The sequence below is a fragment of the Myotis myotis genome, unplaced genomic scaffold, assembly GCF_014108235.1.
Source record: "Myotis myotis isolate mMyoMyo1 unplaced genomic scaffold, mMyoMyo1.p scaffold_m19_p_60, whole genome shotgun sequence".
NCBI classification, from domain to species: domain Eukaryota; kingdom Metazoa; phylum Chordata; class Mammalia; order Chiroptera; family Vespertilionidae; genus Myotis; species Myotis myotis.
This window is the reverse complement of record NW_023416369.1, coordinates 311,352-339,236: the sequence shown is the minus strand read 5'-3', so window position 1 is coordinate 339,236 and position 27,885 is coordinate 311,352. Positions and strand designations below refer to the sequence as shown.

The window sequence follows — 27,885 nt, the reverse complement described above, 5'->3', positions numbered from 1 at the left end:
ACAGCAAAGAAAACCATCAACAAAACAAAAAGGGAGCCCACTGCATGGGAGAACATATTTGGCAACGATACATCTGATAAAGGGTTAATATCCAGAATATATAAGGAACTCATAGAACTTAATAAAAGGAAGACAAACAACCGAATTAAAAAATGGGCAAAGGGCCTAGACACTTCTCCAAAGCAGACATACAGATGGCCAAGAGATGTATGAACAAAAGCTCAAAGTCACTGATCATCCCAGAAATGCATATTAAAATGACAATGAGGTACCACCTCACACCTGTCAGAATGGCCACCAACAACAAATCAACAAACGACAAGTGCCGGCAAGGATGCGGAGAAAAGGGAACCCTCGTGCACTGCTGGTGGGGATGCAGGCTGGGGCAGCTGCTGTGGAGAACAGTATGGAGTTTCCCCAGAAAGATGAACTGAGGAGCTGCCATTGACCCATGTCTGCTGCTAAGCCGCCCGGTCTGGGCCACTTTGTCATGACAGCCCTCGGAAACCACTACCAGTGGCTAAGACAGCAGGCCCCGAGGGGGACCGTCACCTGCAGACCCAGCACCTTTGCCCCAGGTGGGACCATGAGGTCCATCAGGGGCACGGCCAGCGGGTCATTGAAGCAAAGGGGCACCTACCCCTTAGGAGTCGGGGAGGGAGCGCCCCTTAGAGGGTTGAGAGGAGATGTCTACTGATGTGCAGAAGGGACCGTGAGGGCCAACTAGGGGTCCGGGGGTGCGCAGGGTGTGGCATGATGGCCACACTACTCTGACGTCAGGCACAGACACGCCACCAGGTGCGCTCAGGTCCCTGTCGCTGGGCTGCAGGCAGGGCCCCTCCTTCCCCCACATGGTCCAGAGGGAGGTGTGGGTTCCGGTTCACATCGCAGCCACTCAGCGTCATGCTCTTCTCCAGGCACCGTTCCCTGGGCCTCGAAGCCCCTTCCTGCTCCCAAACTGCTGTCCGTCGAGGTCCCACTGATTCTTCAGGGCAGCTTGTGCCACCTCTCCCGCCAACGTCTTCCCGAACCCCAGAAGTTCTTTCCGTCTCTGTCTTTCTGTCTTTCTCTCTGGGCTGCTATATGCTTTTGTTCACCCCAGAATCATGTGCCAATGGAGTTACACAGCCCGCCAGGACCCCCAGGGGGCGCTGGAGGGCGTGCCATGCAGCCTGGGCTCTGGCCTTGGCACCCTGAGCCCACCCACCCCGATCGCGCACACAGTGGCTGCTTTGCCACCATTTGCCCAGGAAACGTTAGGCATGCTGGGCCGTGGCCTTCCGCATGCCACAGACCAGAGCCTCCTGGCCTTGGACTGGCTGGGTCAACAACGGAGAAATGTTTGCCGAAGCAGATGAGGCATTTCGCAAGGGAGACGCACACAGGGGCGGCTCTGGCCCCGTGAGGAGGCCCAGTCCCGAACTCGAATCACAGATACAGGCAAGCTGTCTGGTTGGGGTGCAGCCATCTGCCCTGCCACCAGCCAGCACGTGCCCTCTGGGTCCCAGAGCCAGGGCCTCGCACTGTCATCAGCTGCGGGCTCTGGGCAAGCATTAGGTTCCCCTCTGTGAAATGGGTACAAGCCGACTGGGTTGGTCGGGGATTAATGAGGTCGGTCACAGATGCAAAGGGTCCCCTCTGGCTGGCAAGAGTAGGTGCTTAGGACTGTGGGGAATGGTCAAAGCATGGGGTTCCAACCTCGTTAGTTCTAAGGGGCACCCTTCTGTGATGCAGTCCAGACCCGGGTCAGCCCGGGGCATGCCTGCAGGGAAAGGTGCGCAGACCCTGGGGGCGGGGGCAGAGCTGGGGGCAGCGAGTGCAGGGGACAGTGTGAGACTGAGCAAATGAGCGTTTGTTTATTCATCCACTGGCCCTTTAAGGCGATGGACAGGGAAATGGGTGGGTTTTGTAAAGGAGAGTGCGGCTGCCTGGGTCATGGGGGAGCTCATGGCCCAGGTGCGCCTGACTCGGGCTTCTGCTTCCCGCTCACGTCTGCTCTGCACGGAGCGCAGCGCTGAAGGTGAGGCCGGGGCCAGGACTCAGGGGCAGACCCCGCCGCCACCGCCTAGGAGCTGTGTGCTGGGTAAGCCCCCGCTCTCGGCAAGCCTCGCCATCCCCATCTGTAAAATGGGGATAATACGCCCTTCACCCTTCGTAAGGGATGTTGGGTGAAGAGCTAGCACCTCGCCGGACGAGCTGGTTCCGCAGGACAAGACACCAGTGTCTGCAAAATGCTTTATTGCTCCGCCTGGCACGACAGTCCACACCCAGTCAGCAGTGTCTCCAAACGACAGCCACTGTTGGCACCCGGCCTCCATGCTCCCGCCGCCAGCCACGCCATGGGACTGTAACTTCCCCCAAAGGATGGTGTGACCCCGGGCGGGCCATTTCCACCCTGCGGTTCCCTCGCTTCTCTCAGAGGATGAGCGGTGATATCAGCTGTGACTGGCAGGTGACACTCCAGTCTTTTTACCCGATTTCAGGAACCTTCTATCCTTGGCCTGAGCCCTCAGTGCATCCGTGGAGAAACCAGAGTCCAGAGGGGGAGGGCATGAGCCAACGTCACACAGCCGGTGGTGAGCCGGGACAGCTCCCCACGACAGACTCCACTCCGGTGCCCCCGCTCAACCATCAGGATTGATGGCTGGTGTTGCTGATGGGGGAGGGGGGCGGGGCTTGGACACATGCTTCCTGGCGGGATGTCTACTGGAACCACCTTCCTGGGGAGCCGGTGGCGCTGGGCTGGGAATCAGGGGTCGGGTCCTGGGCTTGGACAAGACGATCCAGCTCTCGGGGCCTCAGTGCGAATTGCCACTGGTGAGCGGTGAGGGGTGCCCATGTGTCCTCCGGCCTCTCCCAGGTGCCTGGCCTCGCCTGGTGTGGGAGGAAGCCATCCTGGTGGTCGGGGCTGCTACTGTTACTCGCTAAAGTCTCACTCGTCACTAAGCCTGCGCGTCTCACTAGGTCTCCGCAGACGGATGGCCGCAGAGCGCCTGCATCTCCGCTGGGGAGGCCGCGGCTCAGGAGAAGTGCCCCCCCGCGGGGCGGGCCACCTTGCCCAGGAAGAGGACGCCCTCCGGGCTCACGATGGCCATCAGGAACGGCCTGTTGAACACCACCAGCTGAGAGCCCATTCGGGCCGACCGGAACCCCAACACCATGCCCGTGGCTGCGGCCGCTTGGGTCCCCGACTCGTCCACCTCCACCACGGCTTTGTGCACCATCTGCAGGGAGACACACACACCAGCTCGCCGGGGCGGGGAGAGGCCGGCCCGAGGGCAGAGCCGCCGCCCGTGGCGTCCCTGTCCAAGGCTCCGCACAACCAAGCCTCGGAGCAGGTGGGAAGCAACGCAATGGCGCAGCCGCTGTGCGCCAGGCCCAGGTGCACCCGTGTGTTTCAGCGAATTCTCGCGGCGTCTCGCAGCGAGGGTGGACGCTCCGACTTCACAGAGGGAGAGGGGGCTCAGGGCGGTCAGGTCATCGTTGGAGGCCACACAGCTAGTGAGGGGAGGAGTTGCCACCTGGTTTTGAGTTTTGATGGTTTAATCCAGGGCTCCTTCCCCAGAGGCAGTGCTGGGTGTGGCTTCTCATTGCACAGAGGGTATGAGACACTGAAACTTGGCTTCTTGAAGAAAAAGAGGAGAGAGAAAGAATAGGAATGTGGAGTGGAATGGAATAGGATGGGATGGATGGGATGAGATAGAATAGAATAGAATAGAATAGAATAGAATAGAACAGAACAGAATAGGAATAGAATACCATTAGAATAGAATAGAATAGAATAGAATAGAATAGAATAGAATAGAATAGAATAGAACAGAACAGAAAGAATAGAATGTCTCTGGAAGCAGATGCTAGGACCCCCTGCTCACCTCAGACACCTGGATGTTGGAGTGGTTGGTGAACCCTCCTAGGTCGGCGTGGGAGGTGAAGAGGTCCCGGATGCCCAGCGTGGGGAGGATCTTCTCCAGCTGGTAGGAGCCCTCGATGGAGAACTTGGGAAGGTAAAGCTGGAGCTTCCTGGAAAGAGAAGAGGACCTTTCTACACTCTTCCAGAGCACCGGGTCTCAGCTCCCATCCCCACCGTCTCCCCGCAGCTCCACATGACCCTCAGCCCCTGGCCTAGGGAGAGTCCGTGCCACTCTGGGCTCGGACTGGACAGCCCGGAGCTCACTGCCCACTCCGACGGCACCGCCAGGAAAGCAGGCGCCCAGCCCCAACCCTGCCTCCCGGCTTGGCCCCGGGGCCGGGACTGCCCTGATGCCTCTGGGCTCAGAGGCAGCTCCTGGGCTGGGTGAGTCCTTCGCCCCCCGGTGGTGGCCCCAGGGCCACGGTCTCCCTGGTGGGGAGCAGGGCGAGGCTGGCCCAGTGCCGCCTGAAGATACCTCTTTGTGAACTTTTTGAGCCATTTGGTCAGGGTCTCCTGGTCCAGGCCGGCCTCCGCCTTCTGCATCCTGCCCTCGCTGGGGAGAATGAAGAGGGCCGTGGCGTTGCCCTGGTAGCGGAGCCCCACCACCCTGCAGTAGAGTCTCCGGTCCAGGAGGTAGTCATACTCGTCCTCGCGCTTCATCATGGGCACCTGCACCACTGTCTCCGGGGTCACGTGGAAGTCTTGCTTGCTGGTGCTTTGGGGGTCGAAGCGAGTCTCCCACTTGGCTAGAGGCAAACGGACAGGAACGGGAATTCTCAGCTGCCGGTAAAAGCGCGGACAAGGAGCCCATTCAGCAGAGACCACCCTTTAGAGCCACCTGGTCGGTAGCAGTGGCTGCTGAGCCCCTGCGCCCCTTTATTATCTGGGGGCTTGAGCTTTCCACGGGGCTTTTGCAACATCTGCAACACAAGGAAGTCAGTGTTCGCGTCCTCAGGGCCCTCAAACCCCTGATGTTTGCTTGATTTTCCGATGCAGCTGAAGGTCAAATGTCCAAGGGGAGAGGGGAGAGGGGAGAAGGGAGGCCGGCTGGTGAGGCCACGCTCTAGCTACACATTCCATTTCTCTCTTTCCCCGACATGAGCTGTGCATTGAAGTTTGGGGCGAAGGTTTGTAAGGTTTCCTACTGGGAAGTCCTCCATTACCTCCTGCTCAGCCTGCTTCCTGGAGGGGGTGGTGATCAGAGTGAGATGGACAATAGTTATGGGCACCTTCTTCCTAGTTATCCAATGTGGCCCCCACCCCAACACCCCTTCGTTCAGTTCACAGGTGTCCTCTGCATCCTGTTGGAAAGGAATGGCCCCGGGCGGGGGCCAAGTTTAGACTCCAAGCTCAATACCCACTCTCCGTGGCCACAGGAAGGGGGAGGTGGTTTACATTTAACTCCTTTTCTCCCTTCCCTTCTCCCCTCCGCTCCCTGCCCTCCCCTTCCCTCTCCTCCTCTCCCCTCTTCATCTCTCCCTCCCGCCCTCAGCCAGCCCCACCCAGGGCACCCATCTTCAACCCTTTTCGCCTCACGGGCACACACACAGTGACTCACTCTGCGAGGCTCACCAAGGAAAACGTAATGTTGCCGACCTGACACAGGAAACAAAAGTGCCATTTTGATGCGCTCGCAGCGGATGGCTGCTGCTGTGTTGGCTGGTGTTATTTTTTATTTGACACTCGAAGGGAGAAGAGATCTGTGCCCTGACTGGGTATCAGGGGCTGCATGTGCTGAACATTCTCTTGGCCCAGCTGCTAGAAATGGCTGGTTTAGAAGCGGCGGGGGGGGGGGGGGGGGGGGGGGGATGGGAGCTGAGATTCGGAGGGACCCCTGAGAACTGTCAGGGCTGAGGCTGGGGCTTCGCTCTCGGGGAGGGGGAGACTCCGGAGGAGCAGGCTCTTGTCCCTGGATTTCTTGGCAAAGGAAGGAGCCCCTATAGGGCCGTGAGGATCGGGGGAAAGGCCCTCTAAGCCCTCCCCAGGCCCGCGGTCCTGCCCGCGTAGCCAGGGGTCCGTTTCTCTGGCACCGTGGCCATGACCCACTCACGCTTCAGCAGCTGTGACTTCAGGGGTCCCCAGGGGCCCCCAGGCAGGGAGAGCTCTTCCCCAGCAGAGAAAACCGCCGGGTCATGAGCACCCCTATAGTCAGAGGCACCTCTTGCCCACGGCTGCCGGCCGCTGCGTTCCACCCACAGGCACCGGAAGGACCGACCTACGCCGCCCTCTGTGTGGGCGGGATGGAGCGTTCTCTTTGTTTGCTTGTTTTTCTGTTAACCTTCACCCGAGGATATTTTCCCCTTGACTTTTAGGGAGCGTGGAAGAGAGAGGGAAGGACAGAGAGAAACATCAATGTGAGAGAAAGACATCAATTGGTTGCCTCCTGCATGAGCCCCGACCAGGGCCTGGGCCGGGGAGGAGCCTGCAACCGAGGTACGTGCCCTTGACCGGAATCGAGCCCGGGACCTTTTGGTCCGCAGGCCGACACTCCACCCACGGAGCCAAACCAGCCAGGGCTGGAGCCTTCTTTTAAGAAAAGCAGCTGAACAGAAAGAGGAAGCTCAGGTTGGAGCCTGAGGGCCTTACCTTTAAAGAAGATGTAGTTCACCATGACCATGACCTCGGAGCTGTCCAAGTCCTTCACCAGGTCCACGATCTTGCCTTTCGTTTCCTTTGCCACGTAATCGTTGATCTGCTTTTGGGCCGCTTCAGGGTCCTCGAAGTTGGTGGGGACAGCGTCTGCCAGGTACAGCGTCCTCATGGCGCCCAGGAAGGCGTCCCGGACATGCACCGCGGGCCTGATGAACAGCGCGTTGCCCAGGCTCAGCTGCAGGTCCTCCCGGGGCCGGCGCAGCTCTCGCAGCAGCCGGTGGAAGCCCTGGTGGAGTTCGTCCTCCTCGGGGCCCCCCTGGGTGCTGAGGCCCAGCCCCTCCAGGATCTGCGCCTTCGTGCTGCCCCGTGCCCCCAGGGAGATCATGGCCAGCGGCATGGAGATGCTCAGGGGAGAGAAGAAGATGTTCTGGTTGGGGTTGGCGGCCACCAAGGCCCTGAAGAGGTCGAAGGTGAAGTTCCTGTGAGCAGGGGTGGCCGTGGTGGGGGTGGCCGTGGCCGTGGCGGTGGCCGTGGCGGTGGCCGTGGCAGTGGGTGGCAGCTCCCTGACCCTCTTCTTGGTCCGCCAGGAGTGCTGGTGGTGGAGACCGGAGCCCTGCAGGCTGAAGAGCACCAGGCAGAGGAGCAGGCGGAGCTGCATGGCGGCGCCTCTGGTTCTGGAAGGGAGAGCGAGAGGAAGCGCTCAGGAGGCCGTGTGGCCAGCGGGGCTTCTCAGGGAGAGACCCGGTGGGCGTGTGCAGGCTGACTCCCAGAGAACTCACCGCCCAAATGCTGGGGGCTCATTCCAGCAGGGCATAATAAATGCAAGAAGTTCATCAAAAGGTTCGTGGGCCTGGGGGCTTCAGCAGGGCTGAGTCCTATTACCTGCTGCTGGAGTAGCTGAAAGCATTTCCCCAAACCTGGAGATCTGCATCTATGATCGCCTGCTGCCTGACAGCCGAGGGCAGTTCCCCCACCTGACAATCTCGCTGCCCACCAAACCTTACCTTGGGTATGTGTATCCGCTTTGCTCTCAGGCAAATTGTGTTAATAAAAAGCTAAGGGGTCCGGGGATTCAGAGAACTTAGTTACTAAAGCTAAGCTTTCCCTGGCTACCCCGAAAAATGCCTTCCAAACTTATATTTCATATCATTTATTTAATTTACTCACAGCCCCTTCTCCAGATTCCTGAACCCTTCTAGAGGCGATGCTACGCCGGCATTGCCCAAGAGCGGCCTCCAAGAGAAAGGATGGGCCCAGCCGGCGTGGCTCAGTGGTTGAGCGTCAATCTGTGAACCAGGAGGTCATGGTTCGAATCCTGGTCAAGGGCACATGCCCAGATTGTGGGCCTGATCCCCACTGTGGGGTGTTCAAGGGGGCAGCCGATCCATGATTCTCTCTCATTGCTGATGTTTCTATCTCTCTATCCCTCTCCCTTCCTCTCTGAAATCAATAAATATATATATATATATATATATATATATATATATATATATATATATATTTTTTTTTTTTTTTTTTAAATGAGTCAAATGCAGGCACAGACCTGGAGCTCAAGGAGTGTGAGCTGTGGGTGTGGCAGCACCTGGCCAGGGCGACCTGTGAGACCCCATTTCCTCGGCTGTTCTGTGGGGTGCATGCTCTCTAGCTCTCTCTCTCTCTCTCTCTCTCTCTCTCTCTTTCTCTCGTGAGCCTGGACGCAGCCAAGCAAAGGATGCCACCTGGCTGTGGGTCTGCCCCACTGGAAGCTTGTGCTTGTGTGAACTCCCTTCACCTGGGCACCCGACCCCGCCACGGACCCTCCTCATCAGGCCCCCAGCCCAGCGCCAGCGCTGCCAGAGCCACGTGACCCACGCAAAACCACACTCCTCAGGGCCCTGGACAGGGCACTGGGCATTGCTGCAGAGCGGCCCTGCAGGGGAGGTTGGGGTGTGCGAGGGGAGTGGAGGGGGCGGAGGGGAGCAGGGTGGGGGCGGAGGGGGCACAGATACCAACGAGCTCAGCAGTCAGGCAGCGCCGGGCTGCAGTCCTGTCTCTGAGCCAAACGAAGTGACTCCACACAGGTCACAGCCACTGACCCGCAGACCGCACCTGAGCTCACAAAGGAGGCCCATCTGAGTGTTCTGTCCGCAGAACCTTGGGCTCCCCAGAACCACATGTGGCCCCGGCCCTGGCCGCACGCACTGCTGGGCGCTGCCCTGTCCTCACGTGGATCGGCTCCTTTAGGCTCGCCCACCCGAGGAGGCTAGTTCCTCCGCTCGCCCCTCCACGGATGGGTCATCAAGGCTCAGAGAGGCTGAGTCTTGCTAGCAGCGACGAAGCTTGGGCTCGGACCGGTTCTGACTGTTAAAGGCCGCACTCTAACCGGCCCCACCTTTGCCCCCCGCCCCGCCCCCCGCCCGCCTCTCCTCTGTTTCTGCGTCACAGCCCTCGGTTCCAGTTCCATGTCCCAGGCATCTGGGCAGAGCCAGTCCCTAATCTGCAGATAACACCCCTCCCCCGCCCCCTCTGCCCCCCGCCTGTCCCTGAGAGCTCCTCGGGTGGCCTTGGAAAGACAGGCGCTGTGTCATCTCCGAGCCACCGAAGCTGGTCTGTTTCACGGCCCCGTGGGCGCCTCCTGCCAAGGGGGACAACCACGTGAGCCGGACGCTGCTGAGAAGCAGGCGCTGGGCACCGCCCCTGCCACCCACAAGGGAGTTCCTGCTTGGACGGAACCCAGAGGCAGCGGGCGGGGGAGCAGGAGTGACCACTTCGGGCCTCCCCTCCTCCCCTCCTCCCCTCCTGTCCTCCTCCCTTCCCCTCTCCGGGCCTCAGTTCAACCCCAAACAACGGCAGGTCTGTCCCTGTGGCAGCCAGTATCCCTTCTCCCTACAGTCCCACCCCCCAAACACCAGAGATCCGATGGGCCAAAGCCACTTCTCCATGCGCCCACGGGGTCTCCCCGAGGAGCCGGCTCTCCTGGGAGAGGCCCCCCTTCCTCAGGCTCCCGGGCTGCGGGTTTGGGGCCCAGAAACCGTGCTCCATGTGGGCCCCGCCCGCATTAAAGCCACTGCTCACTAAACCTACTTAGGACCCTCTGTGAAGGTCACGCCATCTAATCTTCACCAAAGCACCTCCGACCTCACTTCGCAGGCAGGAGGCTGAAGCCCAGCAGCAGGGCCTTGCTTGTCCCAGCCAGTGGGTGAGGGCGCTGGACTAAACCCAGGTGCCTCTGGCGGGTGTCGGCGCTGCGCCCGCCGTGGCTCCCGGCACGGCCCGAGGAACGGCATGGGTTCCTCCCCCGTCACCCCCACCCCCATAGCTCCTGGTGCGCACCCCGGTCTCTCCAAGCTGTTCGCCCGCGTTAGCTCCTGTTACAGTCCTCCACGGAGCTGGTGTCTTATCATCGGCACCGAAGAGGAAACAGAGGGTCAGAGAGCCCCCCTGCTACCCCCTCCCCACCCCGAATGTGGAAGCCTCGGGCACTCATGCAGGGTTTCCAGTTTCAACGCCCAGGCTTTGCCGTCACACTTCCGGGCCTCTGATGGAAACACACAGCCTTGACCGCTGTGTGCCACTTCGAGCCAGGGTGAGCCTGCACCAGGCCCTGTGAGCTTGGCACCCAGGAGAGCAGCACCCAGAGTGCCCACAGAGCCTGCCTGGCGACTCGCCCCTGGGCGCCCGAGGCCGCATGTCTGCAGGAATGACCCCACGTGTCCAAGGGAAGACAGCAGAGCAATCGGGCTCACGTGGGCTCCCTGGCCAGAGTGACTGGAGGCAGCTGGAGGACAGACTCCAACATCCAGGGGCCCCGAATCTGCTGGCATTTACTCCAAATGTTAGGCAACCGAGTCCCACCAGCTCAGTTTGCGGCTCCGCTGAGGCAGGTGTGTGGCAGGGCGGGTCTGTCTGCCTTGTGCTAAGTCCAGAAGGAAAGGTGCCCCGGATCCCACACGAGAGGAAAAGCCAGGACCCCAACTTCCCTCGGGCCCTGACGACCCTGGGGCCACACTTCCAGAGAGCAGTGGCCTGGGGAACGTCCCCACCCCCTCCCCATCTCCTGACCATTGGAAAGGCTGCTCAGTTCCTGCCACCTCTTAAAGAAAGCCCCTTCCGTTTGTCCCCTGGCCACCCCCCCTCCTGCTTGGGGGCCGCTCGCCACAGCGTCCGACTGTCCAATCACAAACAAGGTCACCCTGCGCCCCAGCCTGCGAGGTGCTGCCATTCATGGGGTAAAATTTAACTCTGATTGTGGGCTGGCCCACAAGGCACCTGTGGCCTCGCTCAGCCTGGCCCCCGCCAGCCTCAGCATGGCCCGCTCCGACCTCAGCTGGTGTGTCCTCCACGTGTCCCCCGGGCGCACGTCTTCTCTTAATCCCTCAGACGCAGCGAGCCCAGCCCAGCCCCGGGCCCCTCTCTCCGCCTTCCTCGCCCGGCAGCCTCTCCTGGACCTCAGGCCTCCCTGCCGTTCTGTATAACCGCCTCCCATTGCTTCTTCATGGCGCCAGTCACACAGGTGCAGTTACTCTGCACTCGGGCTGCCTCCCTTGTTGCCGCTGCTCTCGCCCAGGAGCGCAGGTGCTCTCCGTGGACAGGGCCCACCAGTCAGGGGAGGGGCTGAGAAGCCTCTGAGACAGCGGTTCTCAACCTGGGCTGCACATTAGAATCACCTGGGACTCTTTAAAATCCTGATTTCTGGGCCTCATCCTCCGGAAATTCTGTTTCTTTGTTCCTCATGTTGTGGCCCCACCCCATCACAAACAAACAGAATTCCCGGAGGAGGAGGCCCAGAAATCAGGAATTTAAAAAGATTCCCAGGTGATTCTAATGTGCAGCCCAGGCTGAGAGCCGCTGTCTGAGGAATGAACGAGTGAGTGAGTGAATGAATGGATGGACCCCTCCCCGTTCTCTGTAAGGCAGGTGTCGGACCACACCTGGGCGCGGCGCGGAGCGGGGTATCCAGAGCGAGTGCCCACGCGCTGGGCTCATGGCCAGGTGCCCTTGAACCCTCCCCCACGACTGCCCAGCTTCAGTTTCTTGTCTCTTTTTAAAAACCACTTCCTTAAGGCAGGGCCACACCAAAGGCCTGCACTTCAGTGTACTACTTGGTGAGTTCACCCCACGAAACCATCGCCACCACCAGGGTCCAACCCACATCCATCACCTTCCAGACCCCCAGTCCCCCAGACCCCCAGGACCCCAGACCCCCAGGACCCTCGCCCCTCGCCCAGGTCTCCAGGCTGCCTCGTGGAGGCTGGTGTTGGCCCGGGGAGCGTCTCCCTCTCATGGCTGCACTTTTTGCCTCTAGTTTCCTCAGAAAAACGAAAAGTTCCTCCCACTGTGAGTCTCCGTTTTATTTAACACGTGGCCCGAAGGCGCCGGCAGCTCCAGCGGCTGCAGCTGCGAGGGCACCTCCCGCTGCAGCCTTATCCCAGGGAAACGGTTACACTGGTCACTTTCCTGCTTCTGAAGGCCAGAGGGCCTCCTGTGCACCGACATCGTCCCGCTCCCGCGTCCGGCTCTCGGCCTGGGCCGCTGGCCTTTGGAGGGGCCGTTCTGTGTGGCGGGAGGCGGCTGCTCTGGGCGCTGTGGGGTGGTCCGCAGCCTCCTGCTCTCCACTCACTGGATGTCAGTGACTGGAGACCCCCCTCCAGTGTGACAACTAAAGGCCCAGGTGTGGCCAGATGTGCCCTGGGGGTGAAACCAGGCCTGGGTGAGAGCCATCCCCGTAATCAATCGTAATTGATCCTCATAGTCACCGCCCAGAGGGAGCTGTACGTTGCATCTCACCAAGAGAAACTGAGGCTCAGCCACACTTGGTGTCACGCCCAAGGTCACCTCCCCTGCCCAGAGCCTGCGCCCTTCCCGACACTGCGGGCTCCCTGCTCATCCGGGCACCTCCCAAGTGCCGAAGCCCTCCAGCCCCGCAACCGCCGGGCCCATCCCCTGACCCTCCTCACGGTCCCCGAGCCCATGGCCCCCGCGTTCCTTACCCTGTGCCGGGCGAGGGCGCAGCAGTGGAGGTGACAGCCTGGCTCTGGCTGGAGTGGAGCCAGTACTTGCCACTGACCAAGTGGGGCTGTGGCCCCGCCCCTCTCTGGCCCCGCCCCGCCCCTCCCCGCCCGCACCACCAGCCCGGCCCCGCCCTGTCCCTGCAGCCTCCAGCCAACAGGTTTCTGGCAAAGCCACCTGGCTCTGACGGGGTCACCTACCCACTGCCTGGCGAGCCCCTGGAGGGGCTGGGGAGGCCCAACAAAGGACCGGTGGTGTCTTCCGACACCCAGAACACGCCCCTTTGGGGAAGCTGATGCTTTAGTCGGGTTAATGTTTTTTTTTTAATCCTCACCCGAGATATTTTTCCATTGATTTTTAGAGAGAGTGGAAGAGAGAGGGAAAGACAGAGAGGAATAGTGATGACATCGATTGGTTGCCTCCTGCACACGCCCGACCAGGGCCCGGGCCGGGAAGGAGCCTGGAACCCACGTACACGCCCTTGACCAGAACTGAACCCAGACCCTTCGGTCCGCAGGCCAACGCTCTATCCACTGAACCACACTGGCCAGGGCCAGTCTGGTTAGTGTTAAGAAGCAGCCCCCAGGGAGAAGCCCAGAACCCCGACCTGCAAAGGAAACCTCCATCTGTGAGGGGACCGGCCGCCTCCCCACCAAGGACAGGGGTGGGCCCTGCGGAGGCCTGGCCCTGGGTACAGGCTTCCTGTCACCTTGGTCTTGCCTGACGGTGGCCTCGAGGGCGGTGGCTGCAGCTCTGGGGAGAGGAGGCTGGACGGCACAGGGAGGGGCAGCCGCCCCCACGGGCTGGTTCCCGGCTCCGCAGCCACTTTGCGGTGGTGGCGGCTACAGACACACACTCCTACCCCCACCCGCACAGCGTCTCCGCTCTTCCCTCTGGACTAATAATCAAATTAGCAAAAGCAGACGAACAGGAGAAAATCGTGTTTTAATGTCTCGCATGGGCATTCTGTGAACATGGGAAGTCCATACGTGAGGCCATACATTTAGGACAAAGGAGGAAGGGAGGCAGGAGGGAGTGGGGAAGCGCAGGCCCGGCCCCGGGCCGCGGAGACCCTGGGAGGGACAGAGATAATGGGGGCGGGGGCCGGGCTTTGGCTAAGGCCCGGCCTGAAGCCCTCCTGCTCCCCACACTCCATCGGCGGGCGGGCGTGGGCAGACACCCCCAGAGCTCCTTCCGGAAGCGGGTTTCTCTGCCTGAATCCCGGGCAGGAAATGGGGGAAGGGTCAAAGGTCCTTACTGAGTCTGGTCTCCTTTTTAAAAACTCTGTGTTAGTTTCAGGGGGACCGCACAGCGGGGAGGCAGCCATATACTGCACGCAGCGCTCCCCGATACTCCCAGCCCCACCTGGCGCCGTACGGAGATTCCGACGGCGCTGATGGCCCGCAGGCCCGTCCTGTGACTGCCCGCCCTCTGCATTTCTCAGTCCCTCCGCCTTCCCCACCCCGTCCCCTCACCCCTCTCTGCTGGCAGCCACTGACCTGTTCTCTGTGCCCATGAGTCCCCTTCTGTTTTCATTGCTCTTGATTCCACGTGTAAATGGAATCACATGATGTTTGTCTTTCCCGACCGAAGGACTTCACTCAGCACAACACCCTCCAGTCCATCGCTGACGTCACAAACGGTCAGACTTCATTCTCTTTACGGCCGAGGGCACCCCCTCGTGTGAATGTCCACCGGCCTTGTTAGCCGCGTGTCCATGGTGGGACCCTGGGCTGCGTCCAGAGCTGGGCTGTTGTAAGTGACGCTGCGATGGACAGAGGGTGCCCCGCATGTTCTTTCCAATGATTGTTTGGCTTCTTCAGATACAGACCCAGAAGCGGGGTCACTGGGTCATAAGGCGGTTCCTTCCCGGGGTGTGGGGACACGCCATGCTGCTGTCCACAGTGGCCGCACCGTCGGCGTCTCCCCCCCGCCCCCCAGTGCTCGAGGCCCCCTTTGCCCCACCTCCACGCCAGCACCTGTTTGGGGATGTATTGATGACGCAGGATGAACAGCTGACACTCAGCACCCCAAAGCCAGCGGCAGGCCGGCCGGACCTCGGTACCCTGCGCTGCAGCCACAGGCCACCGGCTAGGGTCTGGCGGAAACTCGAGGGATTCGGTCCCACTGGGCCTGAGGTGAGGAGCCTTGACCAGCCCCCCTGCTGCACCCCCGGTGCTCAGAGCTCACTGCCTCCCTCTGCCTGCCTCCGAGGACAGGCTGTTTCCCGCTGGCGGGAGCTCTGAGTGACGGACACCCCGCCCTGCGAGCACGGAGCGCGGGTCCCCCAGAAGCAGCCTCCCGGGCGGCGTCACGCAGGCCCCACACGTGCGACCCCGAGGGAGGGCCGCAGCGCAACGGGAGGCCTGGCCCGCTCACGGGGACAGCGTGTCCCGCACGGAGCCTCCCCGTTTATTTGCTTTCCCAGTGTTCCACAAGGGCACCTGCAATCCGAGGAGCGGAACTAAATATTTACTCCGTCGATCAGGGCCTGGCAGGTGCAGCGGAGCACACAGCTCGGCCCTGCTCAGGCACAGCCTTTCCACTCGCTCATTCGCGGGTTCACCCACTGGCTCATCCGCCAGAGCCGCTGGGCCTCAGCCACGTGTCAGATCCTGAATCAGCCCGAGGGCCAGGAAGGGGGTGAGCGGCCCAGGTAGTGGGGTGAGCAGGGCCCAGGCAGTGGGGTGACAGGGCCCTGTCTTCGAGATGCTCCGTGTAATGAGGCCCCAGGACTGTTTGATGGAGGGTGACAGTTTGCCTGGAAGAGAGGAGGCATGAAAGGGCCCCTGGCGGGATGCAGACCTCAGAGGCGGGAAGGGGCCGTGTGGGTGACAGGGTCTGGGGGACGGTGAGGGATGGTAGGCATGGTGTGGGAGACGGGGTCTGGGAGACGGGGCTGGAGGTGAGACGCTCTGGGTCCCCAGTCTTTCCGTGACGGAGGCCACAGGACTCATGGGGCGGGAGAGGCCGGCAGGGCCAGACCAGGGAGGCCTGAGAGCAGAGAGGGGGTCCGAGCTGTGTCTGGTCGGCAACAGGGGCCATTGAGCGCTTTTGAACGGGGGAGAGAGGAGCCCAGTCAGCACGAGGAGGCAGCACTCTCGAGGCTGAACTGGGGGTGACTGTTCCCCCCTTTCTCCCCTTCATCGCACCAGGACCGCACCCTCACACATCCATCACCCCAGGGGACGTTGCCACGGTAACCCCCGGCCTGGGACTCCTTTCTGGCTCCTGGGAGACTCCTGAATCCACCCACCCACCCGCTCTGCAGGCCAAGCCGGGCCCATCAGCCTGACTCTCGCTCGCCTGGCCGTTGGACGCACCCCCAACCCCAGCAGGCGCAGGGCAATGGCGATAGGTTCGGGAGCACTCGCTGTCCAGCCAGCAAGCCCAGGGAGGGAAGGGTGAGCACTCCTTCGAGCCCTGGAGGCCGGAGGCCGGGGCACTTCCTGGGCTCTGTCCCTGCAGCCGGGCGAGCGGTCAGCACACGCCGTCCGCTCAGCCGCGTCCTCCTGGGGCCTCCTGTGTCGCCCTCCCGGAGGCCGTCCCGTCCAGCTCAGCTGTTTTATTTATTCTTCTTATTGTTCTGTTAATCCTCACCTGAGGATGTTTTCCCATTGATTTTTAGGGAGAGTGGAAGAGAGAGGGAAAGGCAGAGAGAAATATGTGAGAGAAACACATCGATTGGTTGCCTCCCGCACGCACCCCAACCTCAGGGCCGGGGAGGAGCCTGCAACTGAGGTACATGCCCTTGACCAGAATCAAACCCGGGACCCTTCGGTCCGCAGGCCGACGCTATCCACAGAGCCACACCGGCCCAGGCTCAGCGCTGTTTTGGAGGCAGGGAGGGCAAATCCCCCATCCTCCCGGCCTCTCCCTTTCCCGTGTCCTGTCTCCTGCTGTGGACACGGCCTCCCAGGATCCAGTCTCCCAGGATCCGGTCTCCCAGGATCCGGTCTCCCAGGATCTGGCCTCCCGGCTCCGGCCTCCCAGGATCCGGCCTCCCAGCTCTGGCCTCCCAGCTCCGGCCTCCCAAGATCCGGCCTCCCAAGATCCGGCCTCCCAGGATCCGGCCTCCCAGCTCCGGCCTCCCAGGAATCCGGCCTCCTAGGATCCGGTCTCCCAGGAATCCGGCCTCCAGGATCCGGCCTCCCAGGATCCGGCTCTCCCAAGATCCGCGGCCTCCCAGGATCCGGCCCTCCCAGGATCTGGCCTCCAGGATCCGTTCTCCAGGCCTCCGGGCCTCCCAGGATCCGGCCCTCCCAGCTCCGGCCTCCAGGATCCCTGCCTCCCAGCTCCGCTCTCCCAGGAATCGGCCTCAGTCCCAGGATCCGGCCTCCCAGGATCCGGCCTCCCAGGATCCGGTCTCCCAGGATCCGGCCTCCCAGGATCCGCCATCCCAGGATCCGGCCTCCCAGGCCTCCGGTCCTCCCAGGATCCGCAGGATCCGGCCTCCCAGGATCTGGCCTCCCAGATCCGGCCTCCCAGGATCCGGCCTCCCAGGATCCGGCCTCCCAGCTCCGGCCTCCCAGGATCCGGCCTCCCAGGATCCGGCCTCCCAGGATCTGGCCTCCCAGGATCCGGCCTCCCAGGATCCGGCCTCCCAGGATCCGGTCTCCCAGATCCGGTCTCCCAGGATCCGGTCTCCCAGGATCCGGCCTCCCAGGATCCGGCCTCCCAGGATCCGGCCTCCCAGGATCCGGTCTCCCAGGATCCGGCCTCCCGGCTCCGGCCTGCCCTTCACCCTGTGGCACTGCCTGGTCCAGACAGCCCGCCATGTGGTCCCTGGACACCACGACTCGAACAGCGGTCAGTGCTGGAGGTGTCTTTGCAGCCCCTGAGTCGCTTGAAACCCTGGGGAGTGCCTGAGACCCCGTCTCTGACGCACTGACCGCCGAGAAACCCAGAGGCCCGCCCAGAGCGGCTGGTTTGTGGGAATTCCTGGGGTTTGGGACAAACCATGGGAGGGTCCAGGTTTCTTCTCTAGATTCTGGGTGGACCCTCCTGAGCGAGTTCGCCCACATCCTCAGAGACAGTCCGAGCTGGACCGCCGGGGCCAGCTCAGACCCCCCTGCTGGGGAAACTGAGGCCTCAAGGGGAGGGATTGGCCCGAGGCCCCAGAGCACATCAGGGCAGAGCAGGGCTGTGAGGACAGACCCCGACTTGAATCCCTGCTCCTGCTCTCGGCGGAGCACCCCGGGACCCCCATCGTCTGGGGGAGAAAGGCTGGGCCCCTCCACGGCCACGACGGGGGTGGAGCCTGTGCAGCTGCCTCCCACGCTGGCTTCCTAACCAGGTCGCGGTGGCAACTACTTGGTTGCTATTCTCCCTGCCAAGGCCTGTGGAGTCCCCCCTCGCCCCCCCTTCCGGAACGAGGCACCCACCTGCTGGGGGTGGCTGGCTACCCACTCCCCTTCCTCCCCCCCCCCAACCCCGCACCCACCCCCTGGCCCTTGGAGCACCCGGGCCCTGTGTCTGGGACCAGCTACACCAGGGAGTGCGGGGCCGACCCAGAGGGACGGGAAAGGCGTGCATTTATTAAGCATCTGCTGTGTACAAGGCACTGGACCAGGCTCCTCGCTATCAGGCTGTTTAATTCACACACCACCCTCAGGGCAGGGCAGGGGGGGGTCTCCCCCCTTCCGGGGCAGACACTGCCTAAAGGGGTTGCAGGGGTGCGGGGCTGCATAGCCGTGTGGGGCCGCGTGTCCAGTCCACACCCGTCTTGTACCCCCACATCCCTTCCCGTCTCCAGCAGCTTCTGCCCGGACCCCTGGCATCTCTGCAGCCCCGACCACGCCCTGCGCGCAGCAGCTCCGGCTAGGGCTTTGTGGGGTTGACGACCTTGCCCAGAAAGAGGATGCTCTGGGTGTCGGTGGAGAGGATGGCCACGAGGAAGGGCCGGTTGAACATGAGGACGCCGGGATTGCGCGCAGCGGAGAAGAAGGTGACGGAGAGGCTGGTGGCCGCCGCAGCCTCAGTGCCAACCTCGTCCACGTCCAGCACGGCCTTGTGGACACTCTGGGGGGGAATCACAGGCGTTACTGCGAGAGGACCGAGTGGGGGCTGAGGGGAGGCCGAGGGAGCCAGAGATCCCCGGAGAGCAGGGCTGAGCTGCCTGCACCGAGCCCCCCGGGACCGCACAGCAGGAATTTCTACGGGGCAGGCGGCGGAGCTGATGGCCTCTTAGTGACACAACCAGGCAGAGTCCTTCGCTGAGCACTTCCTGTCCCCTGCACTTGCTAATCTTTTTCTTTTTTTTGTTGTTAATCTTCACCTGAGGATATTTTCCCATTGATTCTTAGAGAGAGGAAGCGAGGGGGACAGGGCGGAAAACATCAGTGTGAGAGGCACCTCGGCTGGTTGCCCCACGTGAGCCCCGACCGGGCACATGCCCTTGACCAAACTCGAACCCGGGACCTTTCAGTCCAGAGGCTGACGCTCTATCCACTGAGCCAAGCCGGCCAGGGCTCTTTCTAACCTTCTAAGCCACCCCTCGAGGAAGACACTAGAGCCCAGTAATCCTGTAACATAAGAGGCGGGACTGGGATTCTAGCCCTCAAGTCCAAGGCTCTGCCCTCCAGCGCACTCGCGTCTCACGTCACTGAAGTCACAGGCCCTTCTCTCGTCTGCGAAAGCTCTCTGGCACACAGGCGCCCAGCCCGCCTCCTGCACCCTCCTGCTCCTGGCACTGAATTTCCGCTGCCCGTTGCTGTGACTACGAAGGTGCGGAGGCCACTGACCACTGACCTTGGACACCATCAGGTTCTCCCGTGTGGAGATGCCGGACAGGTTGGCCTGCTGCGAAAACAGGTCCCGGATGCCCAGCTGCGGCAGCAGCCCGTCTAAGCTATAGGAGCCCGAGATGGAGAACTTGGGGAGGTACAGCCAGAGCTTCCGGGCATAGGACCTGAAAGAGGCACGGGGTGAACGCCCTGGACGGCCCAGCCGGGCCCTCCCCCGAGGGTCACACCACGTGCGCCCGCCCGTCACCCCAGGGCTCCCGGCAGCCCCGCCAGGCTCCTTTGCCCAGGGGACTGTCGCCTGGGGGCCCTCCCCTACCCCGGGGGCTCCTCTCCGACAGAGGCCGCTTTCTGTGGGGCCAGGCGCCCAGGGAGAGGTGAGACCCCTCCGGGCAGCCCTGCCCGGGCTCTGTTGGGCCCAGGGTCTCACTACTTTGGGACCTGATGATGCCATTGGGCCGCATCCTGGCCAGAGGAACGGGGAAGGTCTCCATCACACAGGCCTCCTGGAGGCCCTTCGCTTCCACTCACAGCCCCGGGTGACGGGAACCTCCCTGATGACTGCTGGGTGGAAGCCGGGGTTTCCTTACACCCCGAGGGGCCGGGTCAGCCCTCTGTGGCACAGGGCTGGGCCCCCCGAGGGCTGGCGTCGCCTCCCCCCAGGCTGGTACAGGGCAGAGTTGTGGGTAGAGCGAGGCCTCCACCCCTCGCCCGCGTCCCGTGTCACCGTGAGGACAGTCATGTGCTGAGGCAGCAGGAGAGGTCACTGCTTAAAGACCCACCCAGGGGGTCTCCGAGCGAAGGGGGCCGCGCTCAGAGCTGGGCACTGGCCCCATCATGTGCACTGGCTTCTACTCGAAGGCCCGCGGGGGCGCTGCCCGCTTGGCACCCGCCGCCGGTTACCTCTTCTCCAGCAAACTGCTCCACCTGCGGAGCATCTCGGGCGTCAGGACCTCCTCCACCTGCGCCATCTTCCCGGGGTCGGGCAGGATGAAGAGGGCCCGGGCGCCGCCCTTGTAGTCCAGCCGGAGCACCGAGCAGGGCGCGTGCTTGTCATGCAGGTACCACTGGTTGTCCTGGTCCTGGAACATCATCGGCACCTTGACCACCGTGTTCTCATCCACGTGGAAGTCTTGGGGTTTGGTGACGTAGCGGCCGAACGGGTTCTTCCACCGACCTGAGGGGAGACGGAGAGAAGGCGCAGGGCGTCCACGGGCCAGCGGCCCCTCCTCCCGCCAGGGAGCGGCCCCCCAGTCACTCAGACCCCCGCCTTCCGGCTCCTCAGGGACACAGCCTAGAGCAGGGGTGGGCAAACTTTTTGACTCGAGGGCCACAATGGGTTCTTAAACTGGACCGGAGGCCGGATCAAAGTAAACATCATTACATAAAAGGGTACGGTCTTTTTTTTTTTTTTTTAGTTTTATTCATTTCAAACGGGCCGGATCTGGCCCGCGGGCCGTAGTTTGCCCACGGCTGGCCTAGATCCTTCACCACCGGCTGGGCCTGGGGAATGGACTGCCCATGGCTCATTCAGCATCGACGTTGGGAGACACCCGTGGCTACCAGCCAAGTTGTCTCCTGTCTTCACCAGCTCCCTGGACCTGCTGCACGTATATATTTTGCCAGCTCGAGGCTTGCAGAGCCCAAGCTCGCCGTGGCTCTGACGTGCACTTTCTTGGTTTAAAATAAGTGAGCCCAGCCTGTGTGGCTCAGTGGTTGAGCATCTACCCATGAGCCAAGGGGTCACCGGTTCGATTCCCGGTCAGGACACAGGCCCGGGTTTCGGGCTCCATCCCGTCGGGGGCGTGCAGGAGGCAGCAGATCGATGTTTCTCTCTTGACTCTCTCTCACTGATGTTTCTGTCCCTCTCTCCCTCTCTCTTCCACTCTCTCTTAAAAAAAAAAAAAAAAAAAAAGGCTGAGAAAGCGTTCGCACGTTCATGGACCAACTAGATGCCCTTGGTTTTCAGTGGGGTGCCAGCTCGTTATGTGACCCCGCATTTCAGAGGCTGCTTCTCGGAGGTGAGGGCTCCTCTGAGCACTAGTTGTGCGCCGTCGTGCGAGCCGCAAACACCGCCTCTCCCTCACCGACCGGTCCCTCCACTCGCCTCCCCGGCTACTGAGCCCTGAGCACAGTGGGCACAGCAGTCTTTCCCTCCAGGGCGAGCCTTCCGTGTCTCGTTGGGAAAAGGGCCCCACCCACGTTCGTGCAGACACTCGCCTACAGCGTCTGCCAGAAGCTTTCGTTTTACTTTTGCATTCAGGACCTTCTCGACCTGGAACACGTATCTATGCCGGGCAGGAAGGAGGGGCCCAGACCACCATTTCACCCTATGGGTGCCCAGCTGTCCCCGGACCAATTTCTGGTTTTTAAACCCATCCTTCCCCAGGGGTCCCTCACGCCAGCTTCTGCATATATCAAGGTCCCATCTATCCTGGGCCCGTTTCCGGCCTCCCTCTATCTGTGCCATTGGCCTGTTGGTACCTCGTGGTCTAAATTAATACAGAGCACTCTGGCCAGTGTGGCTCTGTGGATGAGTGTCGGCTGGTGGACCGAAGGGTCCTGGGTTCGATTCTGGTCAAGGGCAGGTACCTCGGTTGCGAGCTCCATCCCCGGGCCTGGTCGGGGCGCAGGTGGGAGACAACTCAATGATGTGTCTCTCTCACATCGATGTTTCTCTCTGTGTCTCTCCCCCTCCCTTCCACTCTCTCTAAAATTCAATGCAAAAATAGCCTCAGGTGAAGATTAACCAACATTAATAATTAATACAGAGTAATAATAGGTCTTGCTCTCAGACGGGACAGTCTTCTCATCTTAGTGATTCTTGACCCTTTGTACTCTCATGTACATTTTAAAATCAGCTCGTTACCTGCCACCAAAAAGGAAAAAAGAAAAAAACCTGCTAGGGTTTTAATTGGCATCACATTAAATATTTAGATTAATTGGGGGGGCATGCTGTCTCTACCATCTTCGTCATGCATGCAGCTTACGTGTTTTATTTAAGTTGACTTAGTATCTCTCACAGCATCTTGCCAGCAGAGACCCCGCACAGCTGGTTGGATTCGTCTACAGACTTTGCATTTTTGAAGATGAGCCACGATGTCCCGCTGCCTCACCGAGTGCCTGCACTGAGGTCTGGGCGGCATTTACATCCCCGGAGTCCGGGACATGTCCGCAGGCCGACGCTCTATCCACTGAGCCAAACCAGTTAGGGCTCAATACAAATTTAGACATTCAACTCGCGATCCTTGGCTACAAAGCCTTTCATAAATTACTGTCATTCAAAGAAAAAGAAAATAAGTCTAAAGGCATGAAGAGATGGAAACCACAATACTCCACAATCTTAACTATCGGACAAAACCATGAAATCTAAGGGGCGCTTGGCCCTATCAGACCCAACCCACCCACTTTCTTTTACCTAATGTATCGTCTGAACCAGGAGGTCACGGTTCGATTCCCCATCAGGGCGCATGCCCAGGTTGCAGGCTCAATCCCCAGGAGGGGGCATACAGGGGGCAGCCGATCAGTGATTCTCTCTCATCATTGATGTTTCTCTCTCTCACTCTCCCTTCCTCTCTGAAATCAATAAAAATGTATTTAAGAAACAGACTGTATTAATAACGTAACGGGGGGTATAGGATCTACCAACGGACTGACGTACCTTTGAAGTAAATGTAGTTCACCAGCACCATCACCGTGTCGGGGCTGAGCCTGCTGACCAAGTTGTCAATCTTCCCGCGGGTCTCCTTCTTGACGTGGTTGTTGATCAGCTGGGCGGTGCCCTCGGAGTCCAGGAAGTCGGCGGGGAACAGGCTGGGCCCGTAGAAGGCGGCCGTGTCATTCAGGAACTGCGGCCGGAGCGGCAGGTCCTTGCTCAGGAAGAGGGCGCTGCCCACGCGTGTCTCCAGCTTGTCGTGGGGGCGGTTGAGCGTGTGCAGCAGGTCCTGGAAGCCCCGGTGGATGTCCGGCTCCGACGTGTCTGTGAGGTTGAAGGCCAGGCCCTGCAGGATCTGGGCCCACGTGTCCTCGCGGGCCCCCAGGGCCAGCATGGCGTAGGCGGCCGAGATGCTCAGCGGGGAGAAGAAGATGTTGCTCCCGGGGCTGAGGGAAGCCACGAGGTGGTAGAAGTTGAAGGCGAAGGCTGCGTTGCTCGGGGCGATCTGGAGGCTGGGGGAGGCCTCCTCAGCGCCCGGACCCTCCTGGGGGCCGTCGGCTTGACCCCGGCCACCGTGGGGAAGGGCCAGCAGTCCCAGCAGGACGAGGAGCAGGCGGTCTGCACGCTGCATCTTCTGCGGTTTCAGGTCTGCAGGAGGGAAGAGGGCGTCCAGGACTGAGACCCAACCCCACTGGGAAGTCAGCCAGGGCAGGTGGGCGTAAGACAGCCCTGGCTGGTATGGCTCAGTGGATAGAGCATGGGTCCTTGGACTGAGGGGCCCCGGGTTCGATTCCCATCAAGGGCACATGCCCTGGTTGTGGGCTCAATCCCCAGTGTGGGGTGTGCAGGAGGCAGCCAATCAATGATTCTCTCTCATCATTGATGTTTCTAGCTCTCTCTCTCTCTCTCTCTGTCTCCCTCTCTCTTCCTCTGAAATCAATAAAAACAAAGACAGGTTAGCGAACACCCCGTGTGCGGGGCCGATGCTCCTGCCAGCACCCTCCTGCGTCCACCGCCTCCTTCCCTTCGCCGTGAGCTCCGCGGGCGCCGACCACAGAGAGGGTCCCACAGCGGCAGCCGCCGGGACCACCGAGCTGGGACAGGTCTCCCACTCTCCCCGGCGCCTTCCTCGGCCCGGCGCCCCCACAGCACCGAGGGTGCCGATCTCATCTCCAGCGGCTATTCTAGCACCTACTCCGCCCCCCACGGTGTGCTGGGCGCCCCGGTGACCTGTTCTGTCCCACCTCTTGCCCGGGGAGGCCCGCAGACTCGATGAGAGCGCGGCTGCTGCTGCGAGGAAATGATTTGCTCAGAGTCAGGGAGAACTGGCTCCTCCCTCTCATGAGCTCCACCTGGCCAAGGCGGGGGCCTGGTTTTCACCCCCAAAGCCTCCAGGTGGCCCCACCATTATCCGGTTCTCAGCCCCGCAAACCCAGTCGTCATCTCTGACCTCAGTCTGGCCGCCCATCCGCCCACCTGCACCCGCCCGCCGGGCCCACGCTGCCTGCTCCCACCTCTCAGCCCTGCGCGCCAGGACCCCGTGCCCGTCTCCAGCCTCCTTCACCGGGAGCCCGGGAGCCGGGCCCCAAACGCGTCCAGGGCAGACGTCCGTGCGGGCTTCGTGGGCCACAGAATCACCACTCAGCTACCCAACTGGGAACCGGCCAGACAGGGCCGCTGGGGGCCGTGACTATCCCGTGAGGTTAACTTATGGGCAGAGACCTGATTGCATGGACTTTTGATAACGTACAAAGTAATGTCCTTCTCGCCCTGGCCGGTTTGGCTCAGTGGATAGAGCGTCGGCCTGCGGACTCAAGGGTCCCGGGTTCGATTCCGGTCAAGGGCATGCATGTACCTTGGTTTCGGGCACATCCCCAGTAGAGGGTGTGCAGGAGGAGGCAGCTGATCAATGCTTCTCTCTCATCAATGTTTCTAACTCTCTATCCCTCTCCCTTCCTCTCTGTAAAAAAGCAATAAAATATATTTAAAAAAAAATAATGTCCTCTGACTTCTCAGCCGTTTACTGCTTTTGTATCTGCATTGTCTGTCCTGTTCTTAGCGCCTGGCGGGACGGAAGTGGACGGCGGGCCCCGGCGGCCCCCTCGCTGGCCTGGCCGCCCTCGGCTTGCCCACAGTCACGGGAGCGCCTCCTCAGATCGCACATCTCCCGGCTGCCCCCTGCCCAGCGCCTCACCCCACGGGCTTCCTCGCAGCCCATCGCACTCCCCCCGGCCCGCCCCTCACACAGGGCTCCGCGGCCTGACAGGGGTGACCCAGCGTGGCCCTCGGCAGGACCCCCCCAAACATCGGGATCGGGAGCCGGGAGACCTGGCCCCTGCGTGCAGCCCGGGAGGCTGCCTGGGGTGTGGGCACGAGCCCCACCGTGAGGGCCGGTGCACATGGGGAGGCTTCCCAGCCCCGGCTCTGCCACCCCCGGGGGGGCAAACCATCGCCGCCCTCCCGGGACTCCTCAGCCTTAGCTGTGGACAAAGAAGGGGCGACGGCGACAGGAAGTGTCTTCACAGGCGGGTACCCCTAAATTCCATTCCTCACGGGCAGGTCGTGGTGGTGGTCACAGCCCCGACGCGTGACTTCTTTCGTGCAAGGCTAACCTCTCCTCGGCCGCCCGCCCGCCCGCCGTGGTCTCTGCGCCTCTGTGAACGCCTCTGAGAGCCTCTCAGACCCTCCTGCGAAGGCGAGACCCCCCACTACCTCCTCAACTCCACTCGCACCCAAGGCGCTGCGAGCTCCATTCCCCCAGGCAGTTTTCTGTCTGCCGAGAGCTCGCTTTCCGGTTTGGCTCAAAAAATTCCAACAACGCTTATAAAGTGTTCCTGCAGGTCTGTGCGCTCTCACATCCACGGCGCTGAGGACCGCGTCCCCAGCCCGTCCTCCCCCCTCCCTCTCCCTGTCTGTCCTCCCCCCTCCCTCTCCCTGTCTGTCCTCCCCCCTCCCTCTCCCTGTCTGTCCTCCCCCCTCCCTCTCCCTGTCTGTCCTCCCCCCTCCCTCTCCCTGTCTGTCCTCCCCCCTCCCTCTCCCTGTCTGTCCTCCCCCCTCCCTCTCCCTGTCTGTCCTCCCCCCTCCCTCTCCCTGTCTGTCCTCCCCCCTCCCTCTCCCTGTCTGTCCTCCCCCCTCCCTCTCCCTGTCTGTCCTCCCCCCTCCCTCTCCCTCTGTCTGTCCTCCCCCCTCCCTCTCCCTCTGTCTGTCCTCCCTCCTCCCTCTCCCTCTGTCTGTCCATCCGTCCGGGGTGGCCGCAGGGGTTACCTACCGCTGTCAGCTCTGCCGGTCTCTGCCCTGTCCCGCTCCAGAGCAGTGCGGCCGGTGCATCCCCGGAGATAAAGAAGCTCCTATCACCGCCCCCCGCCCCCCAATGAGCTAATTATTAATCAGCAGACGGGAGAGTCGCCTGGAGTCCTGACAGGGAAACCTCACTGGGGTGGCTTCCCTCCTCCCCCCTCCTCCCCCCACCCCTCCCCTGGGAGACGCCAGGAGGGCTGGCCCTGCCTGACCGCTATGCTGCCAGGTGTGCCTGGCCCAGCCTCCCTGAGGCTCAGGGAGCCCCTGTGGGTCCCCTCTCGGGAGCTTGTCCCCCTCCCCCCACTTTCTCCTCCTTCCCCTGCAGAACAGGAGTGGGGCCGGACTGGCAGCAGCGAACTCCTGTGTTCGCGAAGGAAGCCCCCCCCATGGGGGGATGGGGGGGACAGCGGGCCTTGTGCCTGGGAAGCTGGGCTCTGAGCCGTCCAGCTGCCCGTTGCAAGGCGCTGAGACGGGACCCACGGGAAGCTGCGCGCTGGCCTTGGAGGACCGCGCACCCCAGAGTCCCGGGGCCCGGGGCCGATTGCACGTCCTCCTCACGGAGCTCGACGCCGCTCGCTCTCCCCAGCCCTCGGTGAGCTCCGCTCCCTTGGCCGATGCCGATGCCGATGCCGATGCCGATGCCAGGGCAGCTGGACGCTCCCCAGCCCTTGGGGGAAGGACGGGAGGGAGGCAGCCCTCGATGCCGCCGGGGTGTGAATGAGATGCCCGCGGCCCTCCCACCCCCCCCCCCCTCTAGACTTTTCTGAATGGCCTTCGGGTCCTGAACTTGAGTGAAACAGCAGCACTGAGCAGCAAGGCGGCTGGGAGCCGGCAGGGCAGAGGGCAGAGGGCGGAGGGCAGGGTGGAGGGAGGGTCCAGCTCAGGCCTGGACCCAGCTGGCCTGGGCCCGAATCGCAGACCTGCGGCTGGACTCAAAGAAGTTCAAGGTGTGGAGGAAAACAGGGTTCTCTGGGAAGTAGCCTCAGGGCGACCGTGACTTCCCGCCAGGCCAGAGCCTGGGGCTTCTTCAGCGGGAGGAGGGTCTGCCTCCAGCGGGCGTCCAGGGGGCAGGCCTTTGAATGACCCGCCCAGCCCCCCCCCCCCCCCCCCCCCCGTCTGCCACGACCTTGCTTCCAGGCGTATCCTCTGTTTGACTCAAATTTTTAAAAAATATCTCTTTATTGATTTCAGAGAGGAAGGGAGAGGGAGAGATAGAAACACCATGACGAGAGAGAATCGTGGGTCGGCTGCCTCCTGCACGCCCCACACCAGGGATTGAGCCCACAATCCAGGCACGTGCCCTGGCCGGGAATCGAACCTCCTGGTTCATAGGTCAATGCTGAGTCACTGAGCCACACCAGCTGGGCTGATTCTAATTTTTATACAAATTCTCTTCGGGTTTGGACATTCCTATGTCAACAAAGGGCATGTCCAAGTTCCAGGGCAAGACTGAGACTTAATGTACCAGATACGAGCCCCCCTCCTCCCTCCCCCTCTCTCTCCCTCACACACACCCACACACACACCATCCCCACACACACATACACACACACATACACACACATACACACACATGCACTCACACACACCCATACACCCACACATACCCCCCCCACACACACACGCCCCCCCACACACATACACACACACACCCATACACACACCCACACACACATACACACATACACACACACACACAC

At 61.7% G+C, this 27,885-nt stretch overlaps 2 protein-coding genes across 5 annotated transcripts; both read right to left on the bottom strand.

The window, feature by feature from the left end:
* Window positions 1–2,202: 2,202 nt before the first annotated feature.
* Window positions 2,203–14,321, bottom strand: SERPINA5 (serpin family A member 5). Of its 3 annotated transcripts, none has more exons than XM_036315775.1 (5): window positions 13,990–14,321; window positions 6,497–7,176; window positions 4,386–4,656; window positions 3,873–4,020; window positions 2,203–3,224 (listed from the first exon to the last, which is right to left on the bottom strand). In XM_036315775.1, the coding sequence occupies exons 1-5, from the start codon at window positions 14,004–14,006 to the stop codon at window positions 3,021–3,023; spliced, it is 1,320 nt and encodes a 439-aa protein (XP_036171668.1). In that variant the 5' UTR covers window positions 14,007–14,321; the 3' UTR covers window positions 2,203–3,020. The 3 variants fall into 3 exon arrangements, with proteins under 3 accessions (XP_036171668.1, XP_036171669.1, XP_036171670.1); XM_036315776.1 differs by lacking the exon at window positions 13,990–14,321 and adding an exon at window positions 12,472–12,562; XM_036315777.1 differs by lacking the exons at window positions 2,203–3,224; window positions 13,990–14,321 and adding an exon at window positions 3,245–3,625.
* A 3,746-nt stretch (window positions 14,322–18,067) lies between these two features.
* Window positions 18,068–26,908, bottom strand: SERPINA4 (serpin family A member 4). Of its 2 annotated transcripts, none has more exons than XM_036315778.1 (6): window positions 26,666–26,908; window positions 26,157–26,235; window positions 22,895–23,536; window positions 20,137–20,410; window positions 19,241–19,400; window positions 18,068–18,511 (listed from the first exon to the last, which is right to left on the bottom strand). In XM_036315778.1, exons 3-6 carry the CDS (start codon window positions 23,517–23,519, stop codon window positions 18,311–18,313), a joined length of 1,260 nt encoding a protein of 419 aa, XP_036171671.1. In that variant the 5' UTR covers window positions 23,520–23,536; window positions 26,157–26,235; window positions 26,666–26,908; the 3' UTR covers window positions 18,068–18,310. The 2 variants fall into 2 exon arrangements, with proteins under 2 accessions (XP_036171671.1, XP_036171672.1); XM_036315779.1 differs by having other exon boundaries at window positions 26,744–26,908.
* Between the last annotated feature and the right edge of the window lie 977 nt (window positions 26,909–27,885).

Coding starts and splice junctions, on each gene's coding strand:
- SERPINA5 (XM_036315775.1), bottom strand. Junction 4,657..6,496: donor GAACTACATCTTCTTTAAAG/GTAAGGCCCTCA, acceptor GTTTGCCTCTAG/CCAAGTGGGAGACTCGCTTC. Junction 4,021..4,385: donor CTCAAAAAGTTCACAAAGAG/GTATCTTCAGGC, acceptor TTCTCTTTCCAG/GAAGCTCCAGCTTTACCTTC.
- SERPINA4 (XM_036315778.1), bottom strand. CDS start 23,519: ATGCAGCGTGCAGACCGCCTGCTCCTCGTCCTGCTGGGACTGCTGGCC. Junction 20,411..22,894: donor GAACTACATTTACTTCAAAG/GTACGTCAGTCC, acceptor GTCTCCCCTCAG/GTCGGTGGAAGAACCCGTTC. Junction 18,512..19,240: donor AGAACCTGATGGTGTCCAAG/GTCAGTGGTCAG, acceptor ATTCCCCCCCAG/AGTGTCCACAAGGCCGTGCT.